The 24,061-nt window shown below is 57.0% G+C and overlaps 1 protein-coding gene across 1 annotated transcript; it reads right to left on the bottom strand.

Annotated features, from left to right (window-relative positions):
- Positions 1–8,218: 8,218 nt before the first annotated feature.
- Positions 8,219–23,694, bottom strand: GUCY2D (guanylate cyclase 2D, retinal). Its single transcript, NM_001003207.1, is given in 20 exon segments — positions 8,219–9,377; positions 9,937–10,046; positions 10,175–10,260; positions 10,383–10,477; positions 10,595–10,693; positions 10,942–11,116; positions 11,333–11,525; positions 11,617–11,780; positions 12,265–12,413; positions 13,008–13,157; positions 13,604–13,760; positions 13,848–14,054; positions 16,108–16,188; positions 17,935–18,036; positions 18,428–18,530; positions 18,765–18,849; positions 19,229–19,580; positions 22,102–22,406; positions 22,501–23,303; positions 23,583–23,694. Coding segments are annotated over 18 exon segments (3,330 nt in total). The 5' UTR covers positions 23,234–23,303; positions 23,583–23,694; the 3' UTR covers positions 8,219–9,377; positions 9,937–9,952.
- Positions 23,695–24,061: the final 367 nt, after the last annotated feature.

The raw sequence follows: 24,061 nt of genomic DNA, 5'->3' as shown, positions 1-24,061 counted from the left end.
GCGACCCTGTATTGACCTGATTCTAACCCCCACCCCTCCTAACTTGAGCCTTCCGCTCCAGCCCTGCCAATCACTCCTCACTTCTCTCCACACTTCCCTCTTCCGGTTTCCAAGACTGAGACTCCAATTGGCTCAACGCCTCTTTTTTGCTCCAGGGCACATCATTGGTCACACTTCAACCAATGGCGTGGCTGGGATTGAGTCAGGTGGTGACACCTTATCCAATCATCTGGGGCTGGACAAGGAAGGCCACTCCCCCACACGGGTGGCTGATCCAGGGCTGTCCTTTCGCAGGGGTTGCGGTCACAGCCCTTTCACTGGGGTGGCCTTGGGTGTGTGCTTGGTGGGCACGCAACTGCGGTGTCTAAACGAGAGGTGCTGACACAACCTGGAGAAAAGACTTCCCTCCCTCCGGTTCTACTTTCAGCCCCTCCCTGGCGTCAGAGGGTGCTGACGACCACTACTGCTGGTGTGCCAAGTTGTGGAAGAGGCTGAGAGTGATGGAGGTGGGAGGAGAGCCACTGTTTCCCCATCCCCCGTGGCCCTCCTGCCAGCCCTCCTTGTACCAGATGCCCTGGTTGAGCTCCGTCCCCCTTCCTGGCCCCCGGGTTGGGACTGCCAAGACACAGGAGAGCAAAGCACAGCCTTGCATCTTGGAGCCTCCGCACCTGGGAGGACTCCCATCCCCGGGTGAAGGGCTGGTGCCCTAAGCTGTTTGGTGGTTCCTTTATGCATTTTCCAAACTCATTAATCCAAGTCATCAGAAATCCCAGTCCGCTTTGACTAGTGTGGGGAGGAAGTGGCCCTAGCCCCAACCATGGCCTGGGCCCCAGCACTGCCTGTAGGCCCCAGGCTTCTGGCCCAACCCTACCTCCTTTAGCACCTGCTTCCCCTCCCCTAGTCCTGTAATGACCTCTCCTGTCCACGTGCTATTTGGGACCCAGCATGCCGGAAAGCACCTTGAGAACACCAGAGAGGAGCTCTTTCCTTGGGGTCTCCACACTCAAGGACTCTGAGGGGGTAGAGCCCTAGAGGATCTGGGATTCTTAGAGACCTCCTTCCTCTTGAGCTTCCTCTTTGATCCCCACACTCACCAGAGTCACCTCAAATCTTCACCTGACTCCTTAGCTCCCATCCTCTTGTGGCCAGCAGATGCATGGTTATCTTCATCCCTGACCACACCGAGGACATAGGAAGAGAAAATCGTTGGCAGATTCTTCTTCCCAGTGAACACTTGCAGACTGCACCTCTCTTACTCCTACTTGGAGGAAGAGGCTGGGCCACTGCTCTCTAAATCTGTTTCCCCATTTCCTCAGGGACTTGGTCCCATTGGTGTTTGCCTCCTTATTAACAGCATAGAATTTAGGGCCTTGGGAAAATTACAATCCTATTATTTAATAACCAGGCAACCTGGGTGACTCAGTCATTTAAGTGTCTGCCTTGGGCTCAGGTCATGATCTCAGGGTCCTGGGATTAAGCTCCATCTTCGGGCTCCCTGTTCTTTGGAGAGTCTCTTTCTCCCTCTGCCCTGCCCCTGCCCCTGCTCTCACATTCTCTCTCAAATAAATAAATAAATCTTTAAAAAAAACAACAACAACAGGTGACTTTAGGCAGGTCATATCACCTTTCAGAGCCTTAAAGTTAGTGTTTGTAAAATGGAGTTAAAATAGGATCTACCTCATAAGGTTGTTGATACTGAACCTGATACTCATAAGGAGTTGATACTTTCATGAGTAAAGTGCTTAGTAGAGTTTCTGGCATATAGGAAGCACCCAAGAAAACAGTGCTCCTTCCTTCTTTTCCACATGCCCCAAAGATGACCTCATTCCCTATTTTATTGAGAAAACAGAAAGCTCCAGTGGAGATTTCCAGAAATCCCCAAATGTACCTGCTCCCAAGGCCCATCCTGTCTTGCTCTAATTCTCTTACAAGGGCTTCCCCTCCTCCTACCCAAGGGAATCCCTCCTCCTAGGCTTGGATCTCCCCTGACAGACACAGGAGCCTGGCTCCTCCTGGTCACCCCCCTCCAGTGAGTCCCTCTCCACTCACTGCCACCGTTAACAGGCAAAAATTTCTCCCTTCTTCAAAAAAAGAAACCCAACACATCTACCGATGCTTTCTCCTTTCTACAGTTCTTGAATGTCTTATACAGCCATGTTATCATGGGGTGTGTCCTCTGGCCTTTTTCTGGAAGGCATTTGACTCCTGGAAGGACCAGTTTCTGGGACCGGCTCTGATCTTGAGATGTTTCATGATCATCCAGTCCAACCACCTCAGTGTATATGGCCATTGCCCTGTATTTGGGCACCAGGGCCCAGGAAGCCACCAAGATAGAGACCAGGTTGGGGTCTCTTCTCCAAGGGCCAGAGAGGCTTCCATGACTTGGAGCCCACGTTGAGAGTGAAGTGCTCAGTAATGGGTCTCTCTTCTTCCCCTTTCAGGGCCTGCCAAAGTTGGTCAGGAGCCTTTTGCTGCAGGCCTTATGGGCGCTACACAATACCTCAGGCCTTGTTTCAACAGGAGCCACCAGCTGCCCTGGTGAAGACTGGGGCAAGAGTTCTGGGTGTCCCTCCCTGGCATTAAGGCTAAGCTCTAGAGGAGGAGAGTTCAGGGGCTGAGGCAGAGGACCTGCCAATGACATGGAAGAGAACCCATGTGACCCCAACTCAGACAATATGTTGATAGAAGTTAAGAGGAAGTTGTTAAGGAGGCACATGGCTTGGGAGTGGGGGTGGCAGGGGGAGGGAGTCAAGACTGCAGAGCTGATGTGCCATGTGCCACTGGAGGTTAGAGGTGGGGCAGGGCCCTGAGTTAGGTGGTTATGAACATGTCCTTGCTTGGCTTGGTGGTTTGGATGATGAGGGAGAGTAGAAAGAAGAGCCCTTTGTTGACCTAGCAGTCGGGAGCACCATGCAATCAAGTGGACCACCAATTTTGTCACAGTTGAAAAATCATGAGAATTTTGTGGTGTGTAACAGAAGTTAATTTTGTCAGGCTCTAGGAAGTGGTGTTTGGCAATAAGACCCTGCTGGTGTAACCTATTCATGAAGTACATATTCATTTGGCCATAAGAGGATGTCCAGCGAGCTTTTCCTGTGGCCATGGAACTAGTATCCACAATTGAAACCTGAAGTACTAAGTAGAGAGGTCAACTGTTGGCTTGGTTCCCCTCCCCTGCATCCCCATCCCAAGGGCTATCTGAGAGTCTGAACAACTGGCTCCCTCAACCCTCCTGCTTCCCAAGCCAGGAGCAGAGGCAGGGGTGGGGGGTGAGGTGGGGGTGGGGAGGAGTTGGTGGGACATGGCATCTGGGCTGAGGGTTGCCCTTCCTCCCAACAACCACCAGGGTGGCACAGCTCTTGGGAAGAATCATTTTTGGAGACTGGAGGGGCCTTCAGGAGTGGTAGGTAGGCATCTCGCTGCTGGCTGGGGGAGGCGGGGCTGCAGAACAGAAAGGAGACTGTGTGAAGACAAGATCCTGGGGATGCCCACCACTGTTGGACTAAAGGAAAACATGGCTGCTGCCTTCCGAGGGGTCTTCGAGGGTGAAGAAGGCTTGGGGAAGCCAAGCCTGGAAGTGGTCCCCAACCCCCAAGAGACCACATTCAGGACAGATCCAAATGGTGTGGAGACCTCAAGCTGATCCAAATTTGAAGGCCCTCTTTAGGAAAAAGAATACAAAATTGGGTGGTGGTGGGGAGGTGCTTGGAAGGGGCTTATGCAGGTGAGGGAGCCCATGAAGTTTCCATTTTCTTGGCTTCGTGTTGAGCTCACCTCTGCAGGGGCATGTGGGGTGGGCACGGTACGCCCAGCTGGTGTCTGCAGCTGCAGAGCCAAGGTGAGACCAGGGAAGTTTACCCAACAGGAGACTTCCTCTGTAGTATCCACTCGCAGAGTGAGGGAGCAGGGGTCCTAGGATCAAAGTGTACCTCCCTGACCCTTCCCTCCTGACCAAGGAGCCAGAGTTGGGAGAGCAGGGAAGGGCCAGGCATGTACTCCCAAGCCTACCCACACCCTCAGGTCCCTCAGTGGGCGTGGTGAAGAGCCGAGATGTTTGCAGCTAGGAGGAGAGTGGAGTTCTCAACTGGACCAGCCTTTTGGGGGTACTGATTGGAGAAACGTGAAATGTGTCCATATCCCGCCAAGTCAAAACTCTTTAATAATCCTCTTACAGAGACAACAATTTCAGAGTTTAAAATGCGCTCTTGGGATCCCTGGGTGGCGCAGCGGTTTGGCGCCTGCCTTTGGCCCAGGGCGCGATCCTGGAGACCCGGGATCGAATCCCACGTCGGGCTCCCGGTGCATGGAGCCTGCTTCTCCTTCTGCCTGTGTCTCTGCCTCTCTCTCTCTCTCTGTGTGTGACTATCATAAATAAAAAAAAAAAAAGCGCTCTTGCAGAAAACAGTCAAGAGGGCACGAGGCAGGATTGCCTGTAAGATAAACCTCTCCGCGGCACCTTTGACAGGCAGCTCAAGGGCCAGAGTCTGAACTCCCAGGTTTGCTGATCTCAAGATTTGTCAGGTGTGTGGCCCTGGACAAGTCATTTCACGGCTGACAGTCTTACTTTTCAAGTGTGTAAAATGGGTCATCTGAGGATTAAAGACAGAACACGGGGATATGGTTTTTGAATGGCCGGATCAACATCCGTGTGAGCACAACGCTTACATTACAAGGGACATCACCCCCTTTTCTGAGTCCGGGACCAAAGACATAGGCTCAGGGAAGGGTGCTGAGATGAGATGTCCCTGGTGGAGGTGACATAATGTCTTTAGTTTGGAAGGGTGAGTCTCCAGACTGAGAAATAAGCCCTGCCCTGGGGAAACCAAGGGATCCCAGATGTCACAATTGTACTCCCTCTCAATTTCTCTACTTCCTTCTGTACTCAGGGAGTGGGGGAGCCACCTGCCCCGCCGAAACCTGCCTGTCAAAGCCTAGTCATTTAATTCCCAAGGGTGTCCACGGCCAGCACGGTTATGAGCTTTGTGTTGAGCTCACCTCTGCAGGGGCATGTGGGGTGGGCACGGTACCCCCAGCTGGTGTCTGCAGCCACAGAGCCAAGGTGAGACTCAGCACCAGTCAGAGCTCAGCACCAGTCTCACGGGCCTTGTCTCTGAGGTGGGACCTGAGTCCGGCCGCTGGGACAGGACAGGAGTCCAGCTCCCCCCAGGTCCTACCCTTTCCCTGAGTTAGGTCCTCATAACTGGAATTTTCCAGCCCAGTCATAGGGCAGGGAGAGGCGCTGGCTGACACTTGGTGGAGTCAGGGCCTGGAGGCTGTGTCTTCCCAGCAGAGCGGCCTGCGTTCCCTGCCTCCCTCCCAAGCCAGCCGTTTCTGCTTTTCGTTCCTGTTAAACCAGTCCAACCCCCACTGCATCATAAGCCCTCTGAGGAGTTAGGACACTTTTTACTGCCAAGAACAAAACCCAATCCGGTCTGGCTTAAGCTCACGGCTAGCCCGTGGTGCCCGAACGGCCCATCTGGCTTTAGGCCCCTCGGGGTGCAGGGACTCCAGCAGGGGCAGGGAGACTGGTCTCTGCCCCTCTGATAGCGATGCCCTGTGTCTCTGCAGCCTGCCCTGTTGGGAACCCCAGAGAAAACAGGCAACTTCTTCACCCAGCTTCCAGCAGCATCTGAGCACCAAGCCTCCTTGCTCCACCCACGTCATCTACCTGTCCTTGAAGCAATTCTGCTGGCAGAGGGAAGCAGAGGGATGCAATGATTGGAGGGGGAGGCCTGGGGTCAGTTCCAGGGGGACTGGCGATGGGGCATGGGGAAGCCACGAAGGCACCGCAAGCGATGCCCATCACAAGTCTTCATGTCAGAAATGGGCAGAGACAGTGGAGCTCAGAGACGATGGATGACCAATGGGCCAGTCACTCCCTGGTGGCTTTGGGATTGTCTCTTCTGCTCTGATGCCCCAGTGGCAGGCTCTTGAGCGGTGAGAGGTGGAATGTGGGTCGTGAAGTCCTGTGCAGAGATCACGGTCCTTAGCTTCTACATTTGCAGCCCTGTTCCTTCCATCTTGGACTCTGGCTTCCATGGGTCATGGTCACAGAATAGCTCTGCTCTTGTCTTCCTCTCATCTCCCTCCAACTACCAAAGGATGAGGCCATACCACCCTTTTCCAGAGCCTCAGAGCCCCTGGTCTTTTCTAGAAGCTGGAAAACACTGAGGCTTCCCTGCTTAGCCTCAGAGCAGACCCTCTGAGCAGAGTAGTTGCTGGGATGGGGGGCTGATGGCTTCAGCTCACTTCCCCTTGCCTCTGCCAGCTTGAAGGCTTACCCTATCTGAAGCCCTGCTAGGAAATGCCAGGTTTGAACGCTGCAGGTAAGGGGGTGTTTGGACACCCCGGGCTGAAAGGATCGCCCATCATGAAATGGAAGAAAGTACACCTTTATTTCAGCCCCCACCCTCCCAGGACCCAACACCATGGCACATGGCCTGGTGTCCACAGCACACAGTCCAGAAGATCCCAGTGAACAACAGCCCCACAAGGCAGCGAAACGGATCCCCCAGAGGGGGGTCCCCGGGGTCCACTGCAGGTGAGGATGGGGAGCAGGGCCCAGACCCCAAGGAGCAGCAGAGAAAAGGTGCCAAGTGAGCCCCGGGACATGATGGGGAGTCCCAGCTACAGGATCAAAGCAGCAGCTGCAGGAGGGCCCTGCTGTGGCCATCACCTGTCCTGGCTACAGAGCCGCCACACAGGGGGGGACAGCCCCCAGTGTGGGTCCTGGGGGTGGACAGCCGGCAGAGGTAGTGTAAACACATCTGAAGGTAGGGAGTGCCTGATGACCAAGCAGGTGCTCTCGGGGCTGGGGGGTGCCCGGGGCCCAGGAACGACAGGGGCTAGCAGGTGAAGAGGACTGGAGGGGGGCGGGTAGCAGGGTCTAGGACCCTGACTGGGCCCAGGGAGGAAGGTTCCAGGGCAATGGCAGAGAGCCTCAGGGACCGCAGGGAGGAAGTATGGGCCTAGAGAGGGGAGACAGGGCAGGGAAGGGAGCAATCTCTGCTCAGCTAAGACTGAGGTCTCTGGACAAGGCAGGGTTGAAGGTGGGAAGGGACCTGCTCAGCCCTGCTGCCTCCGTGTTAGCCTGGCCCCAACCAGGTTTGGGCCCCAGCTCCTCCTCCTCTGACAACTGTCCTGCCCCAGCCTGCCCACACTAGTCCTCTCACACATAATCCGGTAATCCCCGGGGTCAACTCTGCCCTGAGGCTCCCTGAATCACTGGCCATCCTCACAGGTGGGACAGAAGGAGACAGAAAGGGTGGGAGTGGGGGATACTGGGAGGGCTGGTGGGGGGCGGCAGGGGGGCCAGGGAAGAGACAGGGGAGTGAGGGCTACAGCCACATTGTCAGGTCCAGCGCCAGCGAGGCAGTCTGTCCCCCATCCCTGGGACCAAAGTACAGAGAAAATCTGAAGGGAGATATTTAAGAACGTACATAATTAAAAAACAAACAAACAAACAAACAAAAAACCATGTGCGCACACGCATGCACACCTGCATGTGCATCAGGGTTTTTTTTTTAAAGCCTTGAACTAAAAAAAAAATAAAAATAAAAATAAAGCCTTGAACTCATCATCTCCAGACTTGGTTAAAAATGTTTTTTAAATTGAGCTAAATTACTCACTCTAGCAGCACCACCTCAAGTAACCAGAACCTACAAGTGCTGGGGTTTTAGAGTTCTGCATTCGCTCTCAGCCTTTAGGGAGGAAGGGGGGAGGTGCTACAGAGCTGGAGGATCTCACAGCCAGGCAGGAGCATCGCCAGGAGCCCAACCGCAGCTACGCCACTGGGGAGTCCTGAGCTCAGATGCCCACAGGCACCAGACAGAAAGACTGATGTTTAGAAAATCTTGGGGCCTGGGGCACCTGGGGAGCTCAGTGGCTGAGCTCAGGGCCATTGGCCTAGGGCATGACCCCGGGGTCCTGGGATCATTCCCGCATTGGGCTCCCCACAGGGAGCCTGCTTCTCCCTCTGCCTGTCTCTGCCGCTCTCTGGGTTTCTCATGAATAAATAAATACAGTCTTTAAGAAAAGAAAGAAAGAAAGAAAGAAAGAAAGAAAGAAAGAAAGAAAGAAAGAAAGAAAGAAAGAAAGAAAATCTTGGGGTACTGGAGCCTCGGGGAGGGGCAGGGACCATGAGAACAGAAGAGTGAAGCCCTAACACTTCTGAATATTAGCTCAAAACAAGAAACAAAAAACTGCCCCAGAGACCAAGTAAAAGGAGTCTCAGGGCTAGAGTCTAGCCTGGTTTTTAATGAAATCTTAGAGATTCTCAGGATCACTTAGTGACACGATTCACAAATGTTCGAGTGCAGGTGAGCGCTTGGAGTGGACTCGTTAAAATGCAGATTCTGATTCGAGTCAGGTCAGGGCCTGAGACTCTGCATGTCTAACAAGCTCCCAGGTGAGGTCGCTGCTACTGGCTCCCAACCACGCTCCACCTGCCGAGGATCAGGTTCATCTTTACACCTAGAACCTGTCTCGGACTGCTCCATCCCTGGCCAACGATGTTGCCGGTTCTGCTTGGAGACCTCCAGAGACTGGACGCTCACTACCTCAAGCAGCCCTCTAGTTGGTTGCGGCTAACTTTCCAGGGTCTGAAGCCATGGGGAAGGGCACCCCGAGTCAGCCGTGCCAAGGCTCAGGCTCTGGAACATCAGTTCCACAAAAGAAACTTCAGCTGGACGGGCAGGGTGGGGGCAGGCAGGGATTGTTAATGCGTGCTGGAAAGATCTAAGTAGAGGGGATGCTCAGCGATACCCAGTTAAGCAGGGGATGTTCTGGTTAGCAGAGTTTTGGAGCAGCCAATTTGCCTTCCTTTCCCCCAAGCCTTGAAGCCAGCTTTTCTCTGCACTTGAGCAAGTCACGATGGGAGCAGTGTCTGACAGGCGGGGACGGACGACACTAGAAGCTAGACAGAGGCTCATCCTTAGGCCATGTGACAGCCCTGCGCTGGAAGGGTCTCCTCCACTGCCTCTGGGGTTGGGGCCAATCCCAGACACCCCATCCCTGGGGTCTTGGGAGGCACTGGACAGTGCAAAATCCCCACCCCAACCTCTCGTGATGGGCTCAGAGACCCTGGGGCTGGAGGCCCCGAGCCCAGTGCCCCATATCCCCAGGCCAACTCTGCTGAAGCAGCTGTCAGAGCAGGGGAGCATGGAAACCACACAGGCCACTCCTCAGTTCGCCCTGGAGGGGGATCCCAAGCACAGAGAGTGCACGAGACTTTTCCCAAAGGTCACACAGCAGATTTGCAGCCAGCACCTGTAAAGGCCTGGAATCCTTTGAGGCAGAGCTGGCTAGAAGCCACTGGTGTCGGCCAGACTTTTGGTCACCTATAGCAGCAACTTTCAGGAAGAGGACCTTCCAGTACCCTGAGAGAGAGAAGAGTGTCTCAGAGGGAAATCGTGGAAAGGGGTCATGGAGGTTCCCCTAGGAAGGAGAGGGTCATGGATCAAAGTTCCTTCTAGGAAGGTAGAGACCTCTAGAGACAGCATTCATCTTGTCCTCTGATGAATGGTGCTCCCTAGAGTTCTTATCTCTTGTGTCTCTTGCAGTCTGTGCAGCCTGGCAAGGAGGCCTGGTTAACACAGGGTAGGGGTGGCTGGAGGAGAGGTCTTGGGTCACGTTTACAGGGGTTCTCAAGTCTAGATTCCTGGACCACTCCAGACCTACTGAGCCAGAATCCCTGCAGCTGGTACCTCACTGGGTTTAGGAAAATCCCTGGGTTTAGGAACGAGCCTAGGCTCACTCCTCAGACAGGGATAGGGACATCAACTTGGGTGGGAAGTTCAGCAGGTAGGGCTAGGCCCTAAGGCTGGGGAAGAGGTGCCTGTTGCCCAGAAAGCATCTCCCATTGATGGGGAGCCATTCCCCCAACTCTGGAGTTCGAGGGGGGACAGGCAGCGGGCCTTGTGAGCAGAGGGGCAGCACCTGCTCCAGCTGGGCCTCACTTTCCAGAGAACTGGCCCGGCCTTGCCTTCTCCAGCTTCCAGCGCCGATCGAGAGGGATCTCCTGCAGACTGATGCCATGGTTGCTGGCGCTGCGGGAGAGAGGGTGGTGGCTTCAGAGATGGAGAGTGGGGAGGGGGAGAGGAGAGGGGCGGGGCAGGAGCGGGGGAGGGCAGGGTCAGGCACCCAGCTGGAGCACGGGAGAAGGCTGGCACCTCACCCCGGTTGCAGGTCGGGCGGTTTGGGGATGGGTTTGTTGAAGCCGCGTCTGCCCACCAGCCAGTACGTGTCTTCGGCGCCCTTGCCCTGGGGGAACACGGGGAGGGGAGCACTTAGGCTGCCTGCCAGGGTGCAGGCGGGCGGATCTCCAGGGACCCCGAGGTCCTTCGCGCGTCCCCCCCCCCCCCCCCCCGCGCCTATAGCCTCACCTTCAGCTCCGTGCGGCCGCGCACCTCCGTCTGGAAGCCCTCGTCCAGAGCGTGCAGAATCCGCACGGTGCTCATGTTCACGTGGATTCGGTAAGCTGGAATGACAAGGGAGGAGGATTTCCGAGACTCCCCTCCTGTGTCCCCTGCCCCCGGGGCCATCCCCCCCTTGCTCGGTGAATCCCCCCCAGCCCTCCCAGCCCCACTCCACTCACGCAGCCCCGTGGACTCCATGCGCGAGGCGGTGTTGACCGTGTCCCCAAATAGGCAGTACCGTGGCATGGTGAGGCCCACCACGCCGGCCACGCACGGGCCTGCGGAGACACGCAGGGTTGGTGGCCGTGCAGGCTGCCAGGTGGCACCCAGCACCTCGGGGGTCGCTGGCACCCCATGTTCTCCACCAGCTCCCCAAGGCCACACTCTCAATCACAATGGGGTGCCCTGGATGCGAGGGTGGCTTCAAGACAAGCCCTCTCTGCCCCCCCCAGGGGGTTTATGTCCTGTCTGAGACACGTGGAGCGGGGCCCCAGTGTGGGAGATGGGTGCAGAGTCCTCTAGGTACCCGAGTGCAGGCCAATGCGAATGCGCACGGGCACTTCGGGCATGTGACGCATTCGGAAGGAGCCCACGGCGCTGAGGATGTCCAGGGCCATGTTGGCGATCTCCGCGGCGTGTCGCTGCCCGTTCCGCTGTGGCAGCCCCGAGGCCACCATGTAGGCATCCCCGATTGTCTCCACCTGCGGGAAGGGGTAGTGTGGATTCGGTACTGAGCACCCCTCTCCCCCCAAGCAATTGTCCCTGGTCAGGGGTTAGTGCAGAGATCCTGGGGAGGCTTCCGATCCCGGAGGGCTGGACTGGGGTCTGGGGCAAATGAAGGAGGGGGGCCAAAGACTAGGGCAGGTGTGCTGGGGACTGGGGAAGCCAAAGGAGGCCTTGCCCCCTGCACAGCCCACCTTGTAGACGTCGTGGGAGCCAATGATGGCGTCGAAGAGTGTGTAGAGATCGTTGAGCAGATCCACCACCTCGATGGGCTCACTCATGGCTGAGATGGTGGTGAAGCCCACAATGTCACTGAAGTACAGTGTCACCTCCTCAAAATACTCGGGCTCCACCGGCGTCCCCATCTTCAGGGCCTCCGCCACAGAACTAGAGATGGCGGGAGGCAGGGTTACCCCAGACCAGCTGCATTCCAGCTGCCCTCCCCTCGACCCTTGCCCCCCTCCCCACGGGCACGCACGGAGGCAGCATCTGCGTGAGTAGCCTGTCGGTCTTCTGCTTTTCCAGCTCCAGCTCCTCCGTCCGCTCCCGGATCAGGTCCTCCAGGTTACTGGAGTACTGCTCCAGCATCCTCAGCATCGAGTCAATGATGTTGGTTTTCCGACCCTTGTTGATGCTTTTAAACTAGTTGGAGGAGGAAGCTGGTGGGACTTGGGCTGCCCTTGAGAGCGGCTGTATTAGGCCTGAACCTCCCCTTCCCCCATCACTTTTGACTCATCACCTGCCCCCTACTCCGGGGATAATGTTTTCACACATTATCAGGAGGCATATGGGAAATGAGGGTTCCCAGAGGTCTACTGCTCTCAGCTAGTCATTGACAGGGCGCTGGAACCAGCCCAGCCTTTGGACTCCCAGGCCAAAGGTCTTTCTGCCACACTGTGCTAAGCAATTCAAATGTCATTTGAATTGAATTAAAATTTCTCCCACCCAGAACTCAGTCTCCCACTCCAAAGGCCTCCACAGCCCCTGTTCTAGCTCTGCCCCCACCTAATCCCAGTCTTCAGACTACCCCTTGGAGAGCAGAGATCCTGATATCCTGCCTTCCTGAAGCTTCCCCAGGTGGCCAACAGGTGGCCAGCCCAGCCCCTGCCCAGTCCCAGCCCCTGACCTGGTCGAAGATGTGGCCCAAGGAGGGCCGAAGATCAGGGTGCTCTGCCCAACACTGCTTCATCAGCTGAATGCACTCCACAGGTGCCTGGTCCATGGACACGGAGGGCCGGCACAGTGGAGGGGGGCTCCGCACCCTCTCCACCACTTCTGAAGGCATAAGGGGACCGAAAGGAGCCACCTGACTCTGGCCTGATGGCTGAAGCCCAAGATGGGGGGACTCTACTGGGGTTCTTTAAATCAGAGCTCCAGTGGGTGGAGGAGTGCAGTGAGGGAGGGGTTGCTGGAGCCACAAGAGGACCCTGAATCCAGGGTGGCAGGGGGCAGTTAAGAGATGACAGGGGGAGCCTAACATCCATTGCACATAGAAGAGGGAGGGTGAGGGTGATCAAGGAGCTTGCTGACTCTCATAGATGGTAAGTAATATGGATTTGAACCAGACTGGAATGCTCTTCACCCCCTTCCCACAACACTGCTGCCCTGCTGGGGATTTGAAGGAGCAGGTTGGATCCTGGATGAGGACCAAGGCCACCAGTGAAGTCTGGGCGCCTTAGAGCCACCTGTGACCATCCCTATGCTGGCCTCTCCACTGTTCTGACTCCTCAGACCCACATAGGGGTGGCCCAGGCTCAGCTCTGGGCTTCTGGGAAAGAGGCTGGGTCCCGCCAGGCTCTAACGCAGGCTGACTTTCTGTGCGCACGGCCAGGCCCCGGCGGGGGTGGGGGTGGGGGTGTGGCTGCGTACCCTCGGGAGTGAGCTCCAGCATGGCATAGGGGGCGCTGCGACACACGACCTCCTGCATGATGATGCCCAGGCTGAAGACGTCGCCGGGCAGCGTTCCCCGGCGCTCCAGGGCCGGGTCCCGAAGCAGCTCCGGGGCTGTCCATAGCTGGTCTGGGGGCCGGGGGGAGGGGGGGGAAGGGGCGTGGGCATGAGGAGGACCTCGGGGGAGGGGGCGCTGGAGACAGACCCCCATCCTAACCGGAAAGGCCAGGCTCGCACCCACTCACCAACTCCCAGCCTGAGTCTGGCCCCGCTGCCTGCAGCTACCCCCAGGAGGGACTATGGGAAAACCAACACGGGTCTCAGAGAAGGTGAGGGGGGAGGGGGGCTCACAAACAGGCCCTACCCTTTAGACCCAGCCCCTCCGGCACAAGCCCTGCCCCCTCCCCCCCTCCCCTCACAGAGCCCACCCTTCCTCTCCCCAAAGTCACAAGACCTTTTCCGTGGCGGGGCTGTGGAATGGGCGGCGGGCGGGGGCGGGGGGGGGGGGGGGGGCTGGAAATGACGGGAATCCCAGGGGCTTCGCGTCCCCGCGGGAGGCAGCCCGGGAATCTTACCCTCGGCGCTGGGAGGCTCCAGTAACACCCTCTGAGCTTCCATTAGTCGCGCGTGGCCGTGATCCGTGACCTTAAGCACGAACCTCCCGTCCACCACGCAGTTCCGCGACTTCAGGCGCCCGTGGGCCACGCCTCGATGGTGCAGATACCTCATTCCCTGGGGCGGCAGGAGAAGAGGCAGCCTCAGCCCGGTGGTTCCCGGCCCTGTCCTCCCCGCCACCCCCGCACCCCCCTTACCCCGCACCTTGATGAGGTCCAGCAGGAGGGAGGACTTGAACATCCAGTCCAACTTAATGTCCCTTTGGGCGAGGAGGTCGTGGAGGGAGCCCCGGGCGCAGTGCTCTGAGACCACGGCCAGCACGCCTTCCCCCGCGGCCGAGCCACCAGCTCCCCCGCTGCCGAGGAAGAGCCCCAGGTAGAGCACCACGTTCTCATGCCGGAGCTCCCGGAGCTGGGAGGGAGAAAGTGAACGGGCCTTTTCTGCCCTGGAAGCAACGTGGGAAGGAGACCTGTTATGCAGGCCTGTTTCTGGGTGTCCCAGCTGGGAAGATGGCAGAAGAATGACCAATGGAAAGATCCGTGGGGATTTCTTCCACAGATGGCCTCTCTCTGCAGAAGGCACCAGTCGGTCAAAGGCCGGCTGTTCGGTGCGGACTATGGTTTAGTTTCAAGTTAGGGCTGAAAACACAACCTTGCAGGGGAGCCAGGACCCAGGCAGGTTCTGATGGATTAGCTGTAAGACTTTGAACTGCCTGGCTTTAGGGAAAAACACCGCAGGCAGAAGCCCCTGGCACCACGACCCTCCCCTCCTTGAAGAGAGAACCAGGAAGAGGCCGCACCACCGCTTTCAGAGAACACCAGAGGGGCATCTGGGTGACTCAGTGGTTGAACATCTGCCTTTGGCTCACGATCCTAGGGTCCCACATCAGGCTCCCCACAGGGAGTCTGCTTCTCCTTTTGCCTATGTCTCTGCGTCTCTCTCTGTCTCTCATGAATAAATAAATAAAATCTTAGAAAAAATACACATACAGGGATCCCTGGGTGGCGCAGCGGTTTGGCGCCTGCCTTTGGCCCAGGGCGCGATCCTGGAGACCTGGGATCGAATCCCACATCAGGCTCCTGGTGCATGGAGCCTGCTTCTCCCTCTGCCTGTGTCTCTGCCTCTCTCTCTCTCTCTCTGTGACTATCATAAATAAAAAAAAAAAAAAAAAAAAAAAGAAAAAATACACATACACACAAAAAACCCAAAGAACACCAGAAATGGCTGTGCTGGTGACAGCTCAGGGCTGTTTTGCCTGGTCCTGTCACTGTGTCAAGTATGTCGGAGACTCCCCACCTACCCAGGTTAGGGAGGCAGGGACTGAGCAGTCAAGCTGTGGCCCCAGAGAAGGACAGGGGCCCTCACAATCTGGGCATGCTAGGAAAACCGGGGTTCATGGGTGATGGCTGTCCTTTCTGGTTTTCCTTTGGTCCAGTAAGACAAGACCTTTCATCTGAGATGCCTGCCATTAAATGGTAATTTAGCTTGTTGACCCTAAGTCATTCTGCAGCCGTGGCCAAAAGCTTCTGTGGAGACATCAGGGAAGGAGGCCAGGTCGAGGCTGCATGATGTAAGGGGAGCTTTAGGGAGAAAGGACTAGAATACAGTCTACAGCCTCCTTGCCAGCTTTCCACCTCACTCAGTTTGCATTAACTAGGCCATTCTGCACAAGTGGCTCAACGAAACTGGAAAGCCCTTATTGTCTCACTCAATAAACATTCATTAGGTCTCTCTAGTCTCTGTTCCAGATACTGTGCTGCGTGCCAAAAATGCAATGATGGGGCAGGGGGAACCCTCACTTAGCTCACAGTCCAGTGAGGGAGGCAGATAAGAAATGAACTAGAAGAACACCTGGGTGGCTCAGTTGGTTAAATGGCCAACTCTTGATTTCAGCTCCAGACATGATCTCAGGGTCGTGGGACTGAGCCCCGTGTGGGGCTCCACAATCAGTACAGAGTCTGCTTGAGATTCTCTCCCTCTCCCTCTGCCTCTCCCCTGCTCATGTTGTCTTTCTCTAAATAAATTAATTAATCTTTAAAAAAAAAAAAAAAAAACCATGCAAGGGCAGCTCCGCTGGCTCAGCGGTTTAGTGCCGCCCAGGGCCTGATCCTGGAGACCTGGGATCAAGTCCCACGTCAGGCTCCCTGCATAGAGCCTGCTTCTCCCTCTGCCTGTGTCTCTGCCTCTCTTTCTCTCTCTGTGTCTCTCATGAATAAATAAATAAGATCTTAAAAAAAAAACATGCAAGCACACATTGAACATATCATGACAAGCACACCACAGGAAAGAGCTAGCATATGAGAGAGCGGAATGGGAAATCTGCTTTTGAGAGGAGGGGACACCTCCACTGAGACCTCTTGGTCTCTCCCACATTGGGGTCTACCTCTGTAGGGTAGGGCAAAGAGAGGGCAGGGAGGTTAGGAAATGATGCCCACCCCACACCCCAGCCCAGGCCCACCCTCACCTTGGAGAAGGCCGTCTTGGTTGCTGGGCGGATGGCTATGTGCTGGTCCCCGGGGAATTTCTTCAGCCAAACCCAGTCTCCCTGGAGTAGAGATGGGAGCAGTGAACTCAGTTTCTTAAAACCCCACGAGGCAAGGAGCCCTAGGGCCCCTACATTTGCACTTGCCCACTGCCCCAGAACATATCTTCCCTGTGACACAGAGCATCAGGGGCAAGGGGTCTGAGGTCTGCTGGCCCACTTCACAGCTAGCCAGGAGGGAGGGAGTCCACACTTGCAGGGGTGTCCTCACCACCCCAGATGCACTCACCAACAGCCTTATTAAGCAAGCCATTGCTACCACAAATGTCACTGAAATCACAGCTCTCGGCACCATCTGTTGCCACGAGAGAGCACTGTGCTGGGGAGTCAGGAGTCTGGGCTTTTTATTACAAACTGCAAAGTATAGGCAGCTTCCCTCCAAGCTCTGAGCCTCCCTATCCTTAGCTGTCAGTCGGGCTGGTGGGCTGGTTCACGGGGACACAGCCCCAGCAGTCCCACTGGGCCCCACGCTCAGAAGCGCCTGTGTTTGGTTCACCCATCTGCATTGTCACCCTGGATGAACAAGGAACCCTTCACTTTAATTCTGCCTTAGGCTTTGCGACCTATGTAGCCGCCTCGTCTGCCAGTGAGGGATTTGGACTAGAGGGGAATCCTGGTGGTTAGGTATTGACTCCCTAAAGAGCATTTGGAAATAAATATGAGACATTCTTAATCGGGAACTGTGTTTAGCAGACAGGACAAGAGACGCTATCTATTCCTGAAGGCACAGGGTAGTCCCTTATGGAGGAGTAACAGCTTGCCCCAAATGACAAAAGTGCTCCCCTGAGAAGCAGCTGGCAGTGGCCTCTAGGTGACAGGGCGGGAGCCTCTGCGTTTTCTAACACTTGGGAGCTCTAAATGTCCACCGACTCTTTTTTTTTTTTTAAGAATGTTTATAAATTTTTTTAAAAATTTTTATTTATTTATGATAGTCACAGAGAGAGAGAGAGAGGCAGAGACACAGGCAGAGGGAGAAGCAGGCTCCATGCACCGGGAGCCTGATGTGGGATTCGACTCCAGGTCTCCAGGATCGCGCCCTGGGCCAAAGGCAGGCGCCAAACCGCTGCACCACCCAGGGATCCCCTACCGACTCTTGATTAGCTGAGCTCCCTCTGACTCTGTTCACAATATTGTCCACATCCCACCACATTCAGATCAGCTGACCCATAGTTGAGATCCTAATGCCCTTTTATGACTTTCTTTTCTCCCCTCTAAGGCTTGCTGTTCCTGAATCTGAGCTGAACTGGGTGGAAATGCTGGATGGGGCTCTTGAGTGGGGGATAACCCCATCTGGAAACTTTCCATCCTGAATAATCCATGCCCTAGAAATGTCCTCTTTGTGACCATGAGGCCACATCCCAGATGCTGCTCTGCCCCAAACTTTCCAGGGAGGCCCGTGTCCTCTGGTAACCTGAAATCTTGGATGACTGAGGGGACAGGGACAGGGGATCCCAACAGGGCAGGGGATGGCTTCAGTGGCCACACCAGGCTGCATGGTCCCAGTACACACACCCCCACCAGTCAGGCCTCCAGCTTCTGAGCCACTGTGATTTGCCTTCAAGGAGCTCTCATCTGGATAAAGGCTAAGGCATAATTTTGGGGCAGGAAGGAATCTCAGATGCTCCCTATTGGGGAACCCGTGACCTCTCCCTAAAGCCCATTCTGGACTCCTATCACCATTTCCTGGAGCCTGCAGGATATGACACAAGTCCAGGAATAGAGCTGGGCCTGGCTAGGAGTAAGACTCACTTCAAAGAGGCCAATGTTGGAGTTATCCAAGGGCTGGCTGGGGACGCTGCGAATGTCTGATGTACTGCGGGCGGCCAGACTCGAGCGACTTCCCTGGACCACCTGGAGGGTAGAGGCCAATCAGTGGAAAGAGTCAAAGTATACTGTGGGGTCAAGTCATAGGTTGAGGTCAGCCTGAGTTCTGGTGGTTACAGAGGGGAAGGGGAAGAAATCTCAATTTAGGAAAGTGATAATGACATTACCTCCTCATAGCACTGCACTTTACAGTTTACAAAGCTAACAAGTAGCTTTTCTTGGAAAAGCTAGAAACTGCCCCAGGAAAGCAGTGGGGACAGGGGCTCTTACTCTCACTGCACACCCCCAGAGCTCAGACCTGAGATGGAATCAGGGCAGGAAGCAGGCCTTCCCAGGTGGGGGCTGGGATGAGGGCTGGCCCAGGCAGGGGAGCAGATATACAGGGAACACTTGGAGACCTGGCTCCCTGCTGTCCCACCTTTCGCGTGCTGCCCCCATGCGGGTGGAGAAAGGTGACATCGTCCAGAGTCAGGATGATCTTGTTGGGGCCAGAGACCATTTGGATGTGAAGTAGCCGATGCCTGGTAGAGGGAAAGGGCATTAGCGAGGAAGCTGGCAGAGGATCATGTTGGTTCAGGGGAGACCAGCTGCCCCCAAACCAAACATCCTCTGGTCTGCCTGCCTTTTGGGGCAGATCCCAATCCTCCCTTTTTCTACTCTTGAGTGGGTCCAGCCTGCTGTCTTTGCTGCACAGATGCAATTCTGGAAGGTGGGGAGCTAAGCTCACCTCCTACTTACCTCACTCCCATACTCACCTCAAATAATGGGCCAGGAACGCCCCAGTCAGCCCCATCCCAACCACCAGGAGGAAGCCGAGAAAGACGAGGCCGGGCTCCACTCCTGCAGAAGCAGTGAGAGGAGGGACACTGAGGATGGTGGCCTGAGGGAGGCACCCTCTCTATGGAGGTTGCAGTCATGTCAGATGGCGGATGCTCTAGGGAAGGTGGATGGGAGCCCAGGACCAGGTCTGGGGAAAGGCCATGGGTTCTGCAAAGGGGAGATGCTAGAAAGGTTCCAAGAGGGCATGGGTGGGGGGAGGGGGAGGTTGGCAAGGGAGAGGTTCTGCACAAGCCAGGGGTGTGAGAAGGCTCTGGAAGGAGTTACGGGATGAGAGTTGACTGTCTTTCACCACTTTGTGGAGGGTCTGCGTTGACTGTGACTGTCCCAGGGCAGGCGTTGGAAAATGGGGCGGGGGTGGCGCTGGGGTGCTTGCCCTCACCTCCGTTGCAGATGACACCTGGCTCGAACCAGCATGAGGGGTCGGACCCAGGTGTTCCTCCCCCTCTAGGGAAATGCACGGGGGTCCCAGCTGAGAGGAGGGAGCCCCGGGTGGGGTCCAGCATGTATGTGGCGAAGAGCCGGTCCCCCGCCGCGTCCGTGTCCAGCAGCACAAACGGTGGCTCCTGGGCTCCTCCCAGGGTCCCACAGAAGCCGGGGACCTGGGCATCCGGGATGTGGTGGGCTACCGAGTCTCCCGACACCCAGCCGCCCCCTGCGGCCGCCCGTGCCCGTGCGACGCCCCCCGCCAGCAGGAGGACCGCGTCGTAGATGGTGCCGAAGAGCGGGGACACCTGCGCCAGGACAGCAGGGACTCAGGGCCCGGGCTCTCCGCCCACCTCCTGGCTTCTCATGGCTCTTTTCAAGCCCTCAAGCCCCGAGGGTATAGACTGTTCACACTTCTGGGGTGCTTCCCTGTGTCCCTCAGTGGAGGCGCCCTCCTCCTCTCTCCCCATTGGCTCGCTCGCTTCCCCTCTCTCCTCATTGGTTCTCTCTCTCTCTCTCCTTCTCCTCCTCCTCCCCATTGGCTCACACTCTCCGCCCCCCATCGGCTTACTCCTCCCCTCCTTCATTGGCTCACTCTCTTCCCCTCTCCTCTCTCTCTCTCTCTCTTTCTCTTTCTCTCATTCTCATTCTCATTCTCTCTCTCTCTCATTCTCTCTCTCTCTCTCTGTCGCCCTCTCTCACCATTGGCCCACTCCTCTCTTCCCCTCTCCTCTCTCTCTCTCTCTCTCATTCTCTCTCTCTCTGTCCCCCTCTCTCCCCATTGGCCCACTCCTCTCTTCCCCTCTCCTCTCTCTCTCTCTCTCTCTCTCTCTCTCATTCTCTCTCTCTCTCTCTGTCCCCCTCTCTCCCCATTGGCCCACTCCTCTCTTCCCCTCTCCTCTCTCTCTCTCTCTCTCTCATTCTCTCTCTCTCTGTCCCCCTCTCTCCCCATTGGCCCACTCCTCTCTTCCTCTCTCCCCACTGGTGTGCGCTCTCTCTCCTCTCCTCTTCTCTCCCCATTAGCTCCCTCCTCTTCCCTCTTACCCACCGACCTTCCTCTTTCCACTCTCTCACCCCTGGTTATCCCTACTCTCCATCACCTGCAGCTCCTCTCTTCCCTTTCCGATTGGTCGTCCTGCTTATAGTTTTAATATCATTACTTCTCATTCACCTAAAAACTTCCTTTCCTATCTTTTGGTTGGCTTCCATTTTCTATTTTTCCTTTTCTTTCCCCAAGGCTCTCACCCCATGTCATCAAGCTTATTTTTACCAGTTTCCATCTCTCCCCAGTGCCAGGCACTGTGTAAAGCGATAGGTAAGATAAAGTCCCTGTCCCAAGGAATCTTTCATCTAGTTAGGAAGACAGACAGGGAGGCTGAGATAGTGCAAGGGATGGGGACAGGGGGAGGAGGGAGGAAGAGGAGGAGAAGGCTTCTAGAAGTGACCATCCTTCAGAGGATGAGTCAGAATTATCTGGGGGAGAGGAGGGCCAGGGAAGAGTACACCCAGCAGTACAGAGGCAAAAGAGAAAGGCACATTTAGGAAACACAAAGTTGCTCCGTCTGGCTGAATGTCAGGGAAGGTGGAAGAGAGAGGAAGACCAAGAGACCTGGTAAACTGTGTGAAGACACCTGTTTCCATCCAGGATGAGAGAAGCCCCTGGGAGGCTCTGAACAGGGGTGTGGCAGAGTCAGATTTGCCAGATTTCTGAAGTTTGAACTGATTATTGGGTGGAGAAAGGCCCAGGACAGGTAAGCGTGGAAGCAGAGACTACTGGGGAGATGCTGCTTCAAGATTTTTTTTTTTTTTCTTCAAGATTTAGATCAGAGGTGCTGTGTCCTGAACCAGGACAGTGTTGGGGGAATGGAGAAAGTGGACGGATTCAAATGACTTTTACAAAGTAAAACTGTCAGGACTTGACGTCTGGATGTAGGGGTTGGGGGGAAGGTGAGAAGAATCAAGGATGACTTCCTAGGGATCTCAGAAGGAGCCAGTAGCTGAGAACTGAAGATGCGTTTCACCACTTTCTCCACCCACCCCCCATCCCATCTCACCACGTTCCTGACTCTTGTTCTCCCCTTCTTATTGACTAGTCCCATCCTTCTGCTACTGGCTCCCCCAAATCTTCCAGGAGGAGACTAGGGGTGTTGGTGGGGAATATTTCAACCTGCCTCGATTCACAGCACCTTTGGGGTGGTTAGTTTATTGCCCACTGACATCCAAACTCTCTTCCCTCTTAGTGCTTTCCAGCCCTTTCCCCTTTCTAGGAATGGTATGGAGTCAGACGGTCTGAACGGGGATTCTGGATTCTCAGGGGATCTCAGCTGGTTGTTTGGGTGTAAGCCGTGGATCTAAATGATTATGGAAACTCCTGGTTCCACCTAGGGACCTTTCTGCTCCTCACGAGATGGCAAGGCTGCCAAAAAGCTATGACCACTAGATGAAGCCCCAGAGGAAACCCCTCTAAATGGGGTGTGGAGATTGGATCTGCATCCTTGCTCCTTCCTGTTCTGTATTACAGATCATGTGTGGCCACGGTGCTGGAAGTGGGTTTACTTTGAAGCCGACTGCAGTGTTGAGTTCATAGGGTCTAGTGACCGGAGCTGGGCTGGAGAGGTCTCATCGTCTACACTCTAGAAGCAATCCCAACACACTAACATGGCCCGAGCAAGGTCAAAGCCTCTACTTTACCCAGAAAACGACAGAACAGGAGGGGCTGCTTAGTTGGTCTCTCTCTACTGGTGCAGGGCTCCCAGCTCCCATTGGCTCCATCCTCCTCCCCCCTCTCCGGCATGTCCTCCCCTCTGCCCTCCTCCCTGGTCCCTCTACCTGCTGCAGATCTAGGTCCGAGGGCAGCTCCTGGTGCTCCTGGGCCCTGCGCAGGTTGTCCATCACGCTGCCCCCTGGGGGACAGTGACGCGTCAGGATGAGCACCGCATCGTGGGCCCTCCTCAGCTGTGAGCTGTTGGCGAGCACGGCCAAGGCCTCTGGGCCCGGGGACAAGGCGTAGTGGAGCGTGTCGAAGGGCAGGAAGACCAGGGAGCCATCGGCCAGGCCCAGCTCTTCCGCAGCCTGCAGCAGACAGCGCTGCTCCTCGCCGCCCAGCAGCACCGAGTGCATCACCATGATCACCGCTGCGGACCGTCGGACACTCGGGCTCACCGCCGCGCCCCGCTGCCTGCCTGCGGCGCCCCCCACCCCCACCCCGCGCCCTGCAGGGGAGCCTACCTCTGACTCTGGGCCCGTCCTGGACCCTCCTCAGGGCCTCCCGGGCCCCAGACAGGTCCGAGGGCTCCATGGTGGTCACCAGCGCCACGGGCAGACCCCGGGCCCTGAGCGCCGCCGACAGCGCGCGTCCCGCCTCCACCCACAGGTCCTGGGGCGCGGTGATTAGGGCCACGCGCGCCCAGCGGAAGGCGCGGAGCAGGGCGTACAGAGCATCGGCCGCCGGCGTCCCGGCGGGGGCTGTGGTGCCCCCCGCCCGCGTCCCCGGGCAGCTCCAGGGCACCAGCGCCACCCCCGCCTCCTGGGCTAGTAGCTCAGCCGGCCGGCAGGCTGCGGGGTTCACCGGCCCCACGAGGCCCGAGACGCGGCCCAGCGCGGAGGACACGGCCCCCAGGGAGCCCGGCGTCCGGCATGGCTCGGGCAGCAGCGTCACCTCGAAGCGGGGCCCGTCTTCCAGGGCTGCGTCGCGGTTCAGGCGGGCGGCGGCCAGGCGGGCGGCCAGGTCCGGGCGGGCGCGGGCGAAGATGGGGTCGCAGGCCCAGGGGCCCAGCACCCCGACTGTGAAGACGGCGGAGAGGGCGGAGGGCGGCAGGAGGAGCAGCAGCAGCAGGAGCCGGAGCCGGGGCTGGGGCCAGGGCGGGGCCCCGGGGACGCCGGGCGGGGACCGAGCCCACCGCGCGGGGGCGCAGAGCCGGGGGTCGGGGAGCCCACCCGCCAGGAGGGCGCACGCGCTCATCGCCGGCTTCTGGGAGCAGAAGCGGGGTGCGATGAGCGGCGAGGCCCCCAGAACTCTCTCAGGGCCCTCTCCGCAACCCCCAGCTTCTCAAAGCCCGACTAACCCTGGAGGCCACTTCCATAGCCCCAACTCTGGCTTGGATGACCCTCCGGGGGTGAAGGGCATGGCCTGGAAGCCCACCGCACCCCTCACCCCAAACCCCTGTTTCCCTTGCTTCCTGTTCCCTTCTCGTCTGCCCCTCCTCTCTCCTAGAGCCAACAGGGGTCAGGGGAGACTTGCCCACTCCCTCCGTACACCCACTTGGGGCAGAAAGGACCCGGGTCCTGGCCAAGGGGCCTTTGCCACTCACCGGAAAGTCCGGGGCGCGGGCCCAGGCCCGGGGTGAGGGGTCACAGGGCTGATCCCCCTTCTGACGTCCTCCCACAGGTCTCTTTGCCACGCGGCCCAGGGTGGGGGTGTGGGAACAGCTGTCCAGAGCCCTTAATCTTCCCAAGCTGATTAGGGTTCCTTAATCAGTCAGGGAGGAGTTGGGGGAGGATGGGGCTCCCTGGAGTGGGATCTATCCTGGCCTCCAGGCAGGCAGGCAGGCAGCCCGAAGATCCCGTCTCCTCCATGCATCTCAGCCCTGGCACCAGACACCCAACATGAAAGCAGCTGCAGGTGTCCCTTCTCAAACTGCTGCCACCTTACCCTGCTCAGCCTGGAAAGCCGGAAGATGAGCCCATCACCTGTGGGTGATCAGTTTCGGGGGGGGGGGGAAGGGGGTGTCTCTCAGGTTCATTCCCTCCAGAGGCCCCATCCCTTGGCTGGCAAAGTCCATACCCCAGA

The sequence above is a fragment of the Canis lupus genome, chromosome 5, assembly GCF_011100685.1.
Source record: "Canis lupus familiaris isolate Mischka breed German Shepherd chromosome 5, alternate assembly UU_Cfam_GSD_1.0, whole genome shotgun sequence".
NCBI classification, from domain to species: Eukaryota; Metazoa; Chordata; class Mammalia; order Carnivora; family Canidae; genus Canis; species Canis lupus.
The sequence above is the reverse complement of the archived record's forward strand: the minus strand, read 5'-3'. Positions and strand labels throughout refer to the sequence as shown.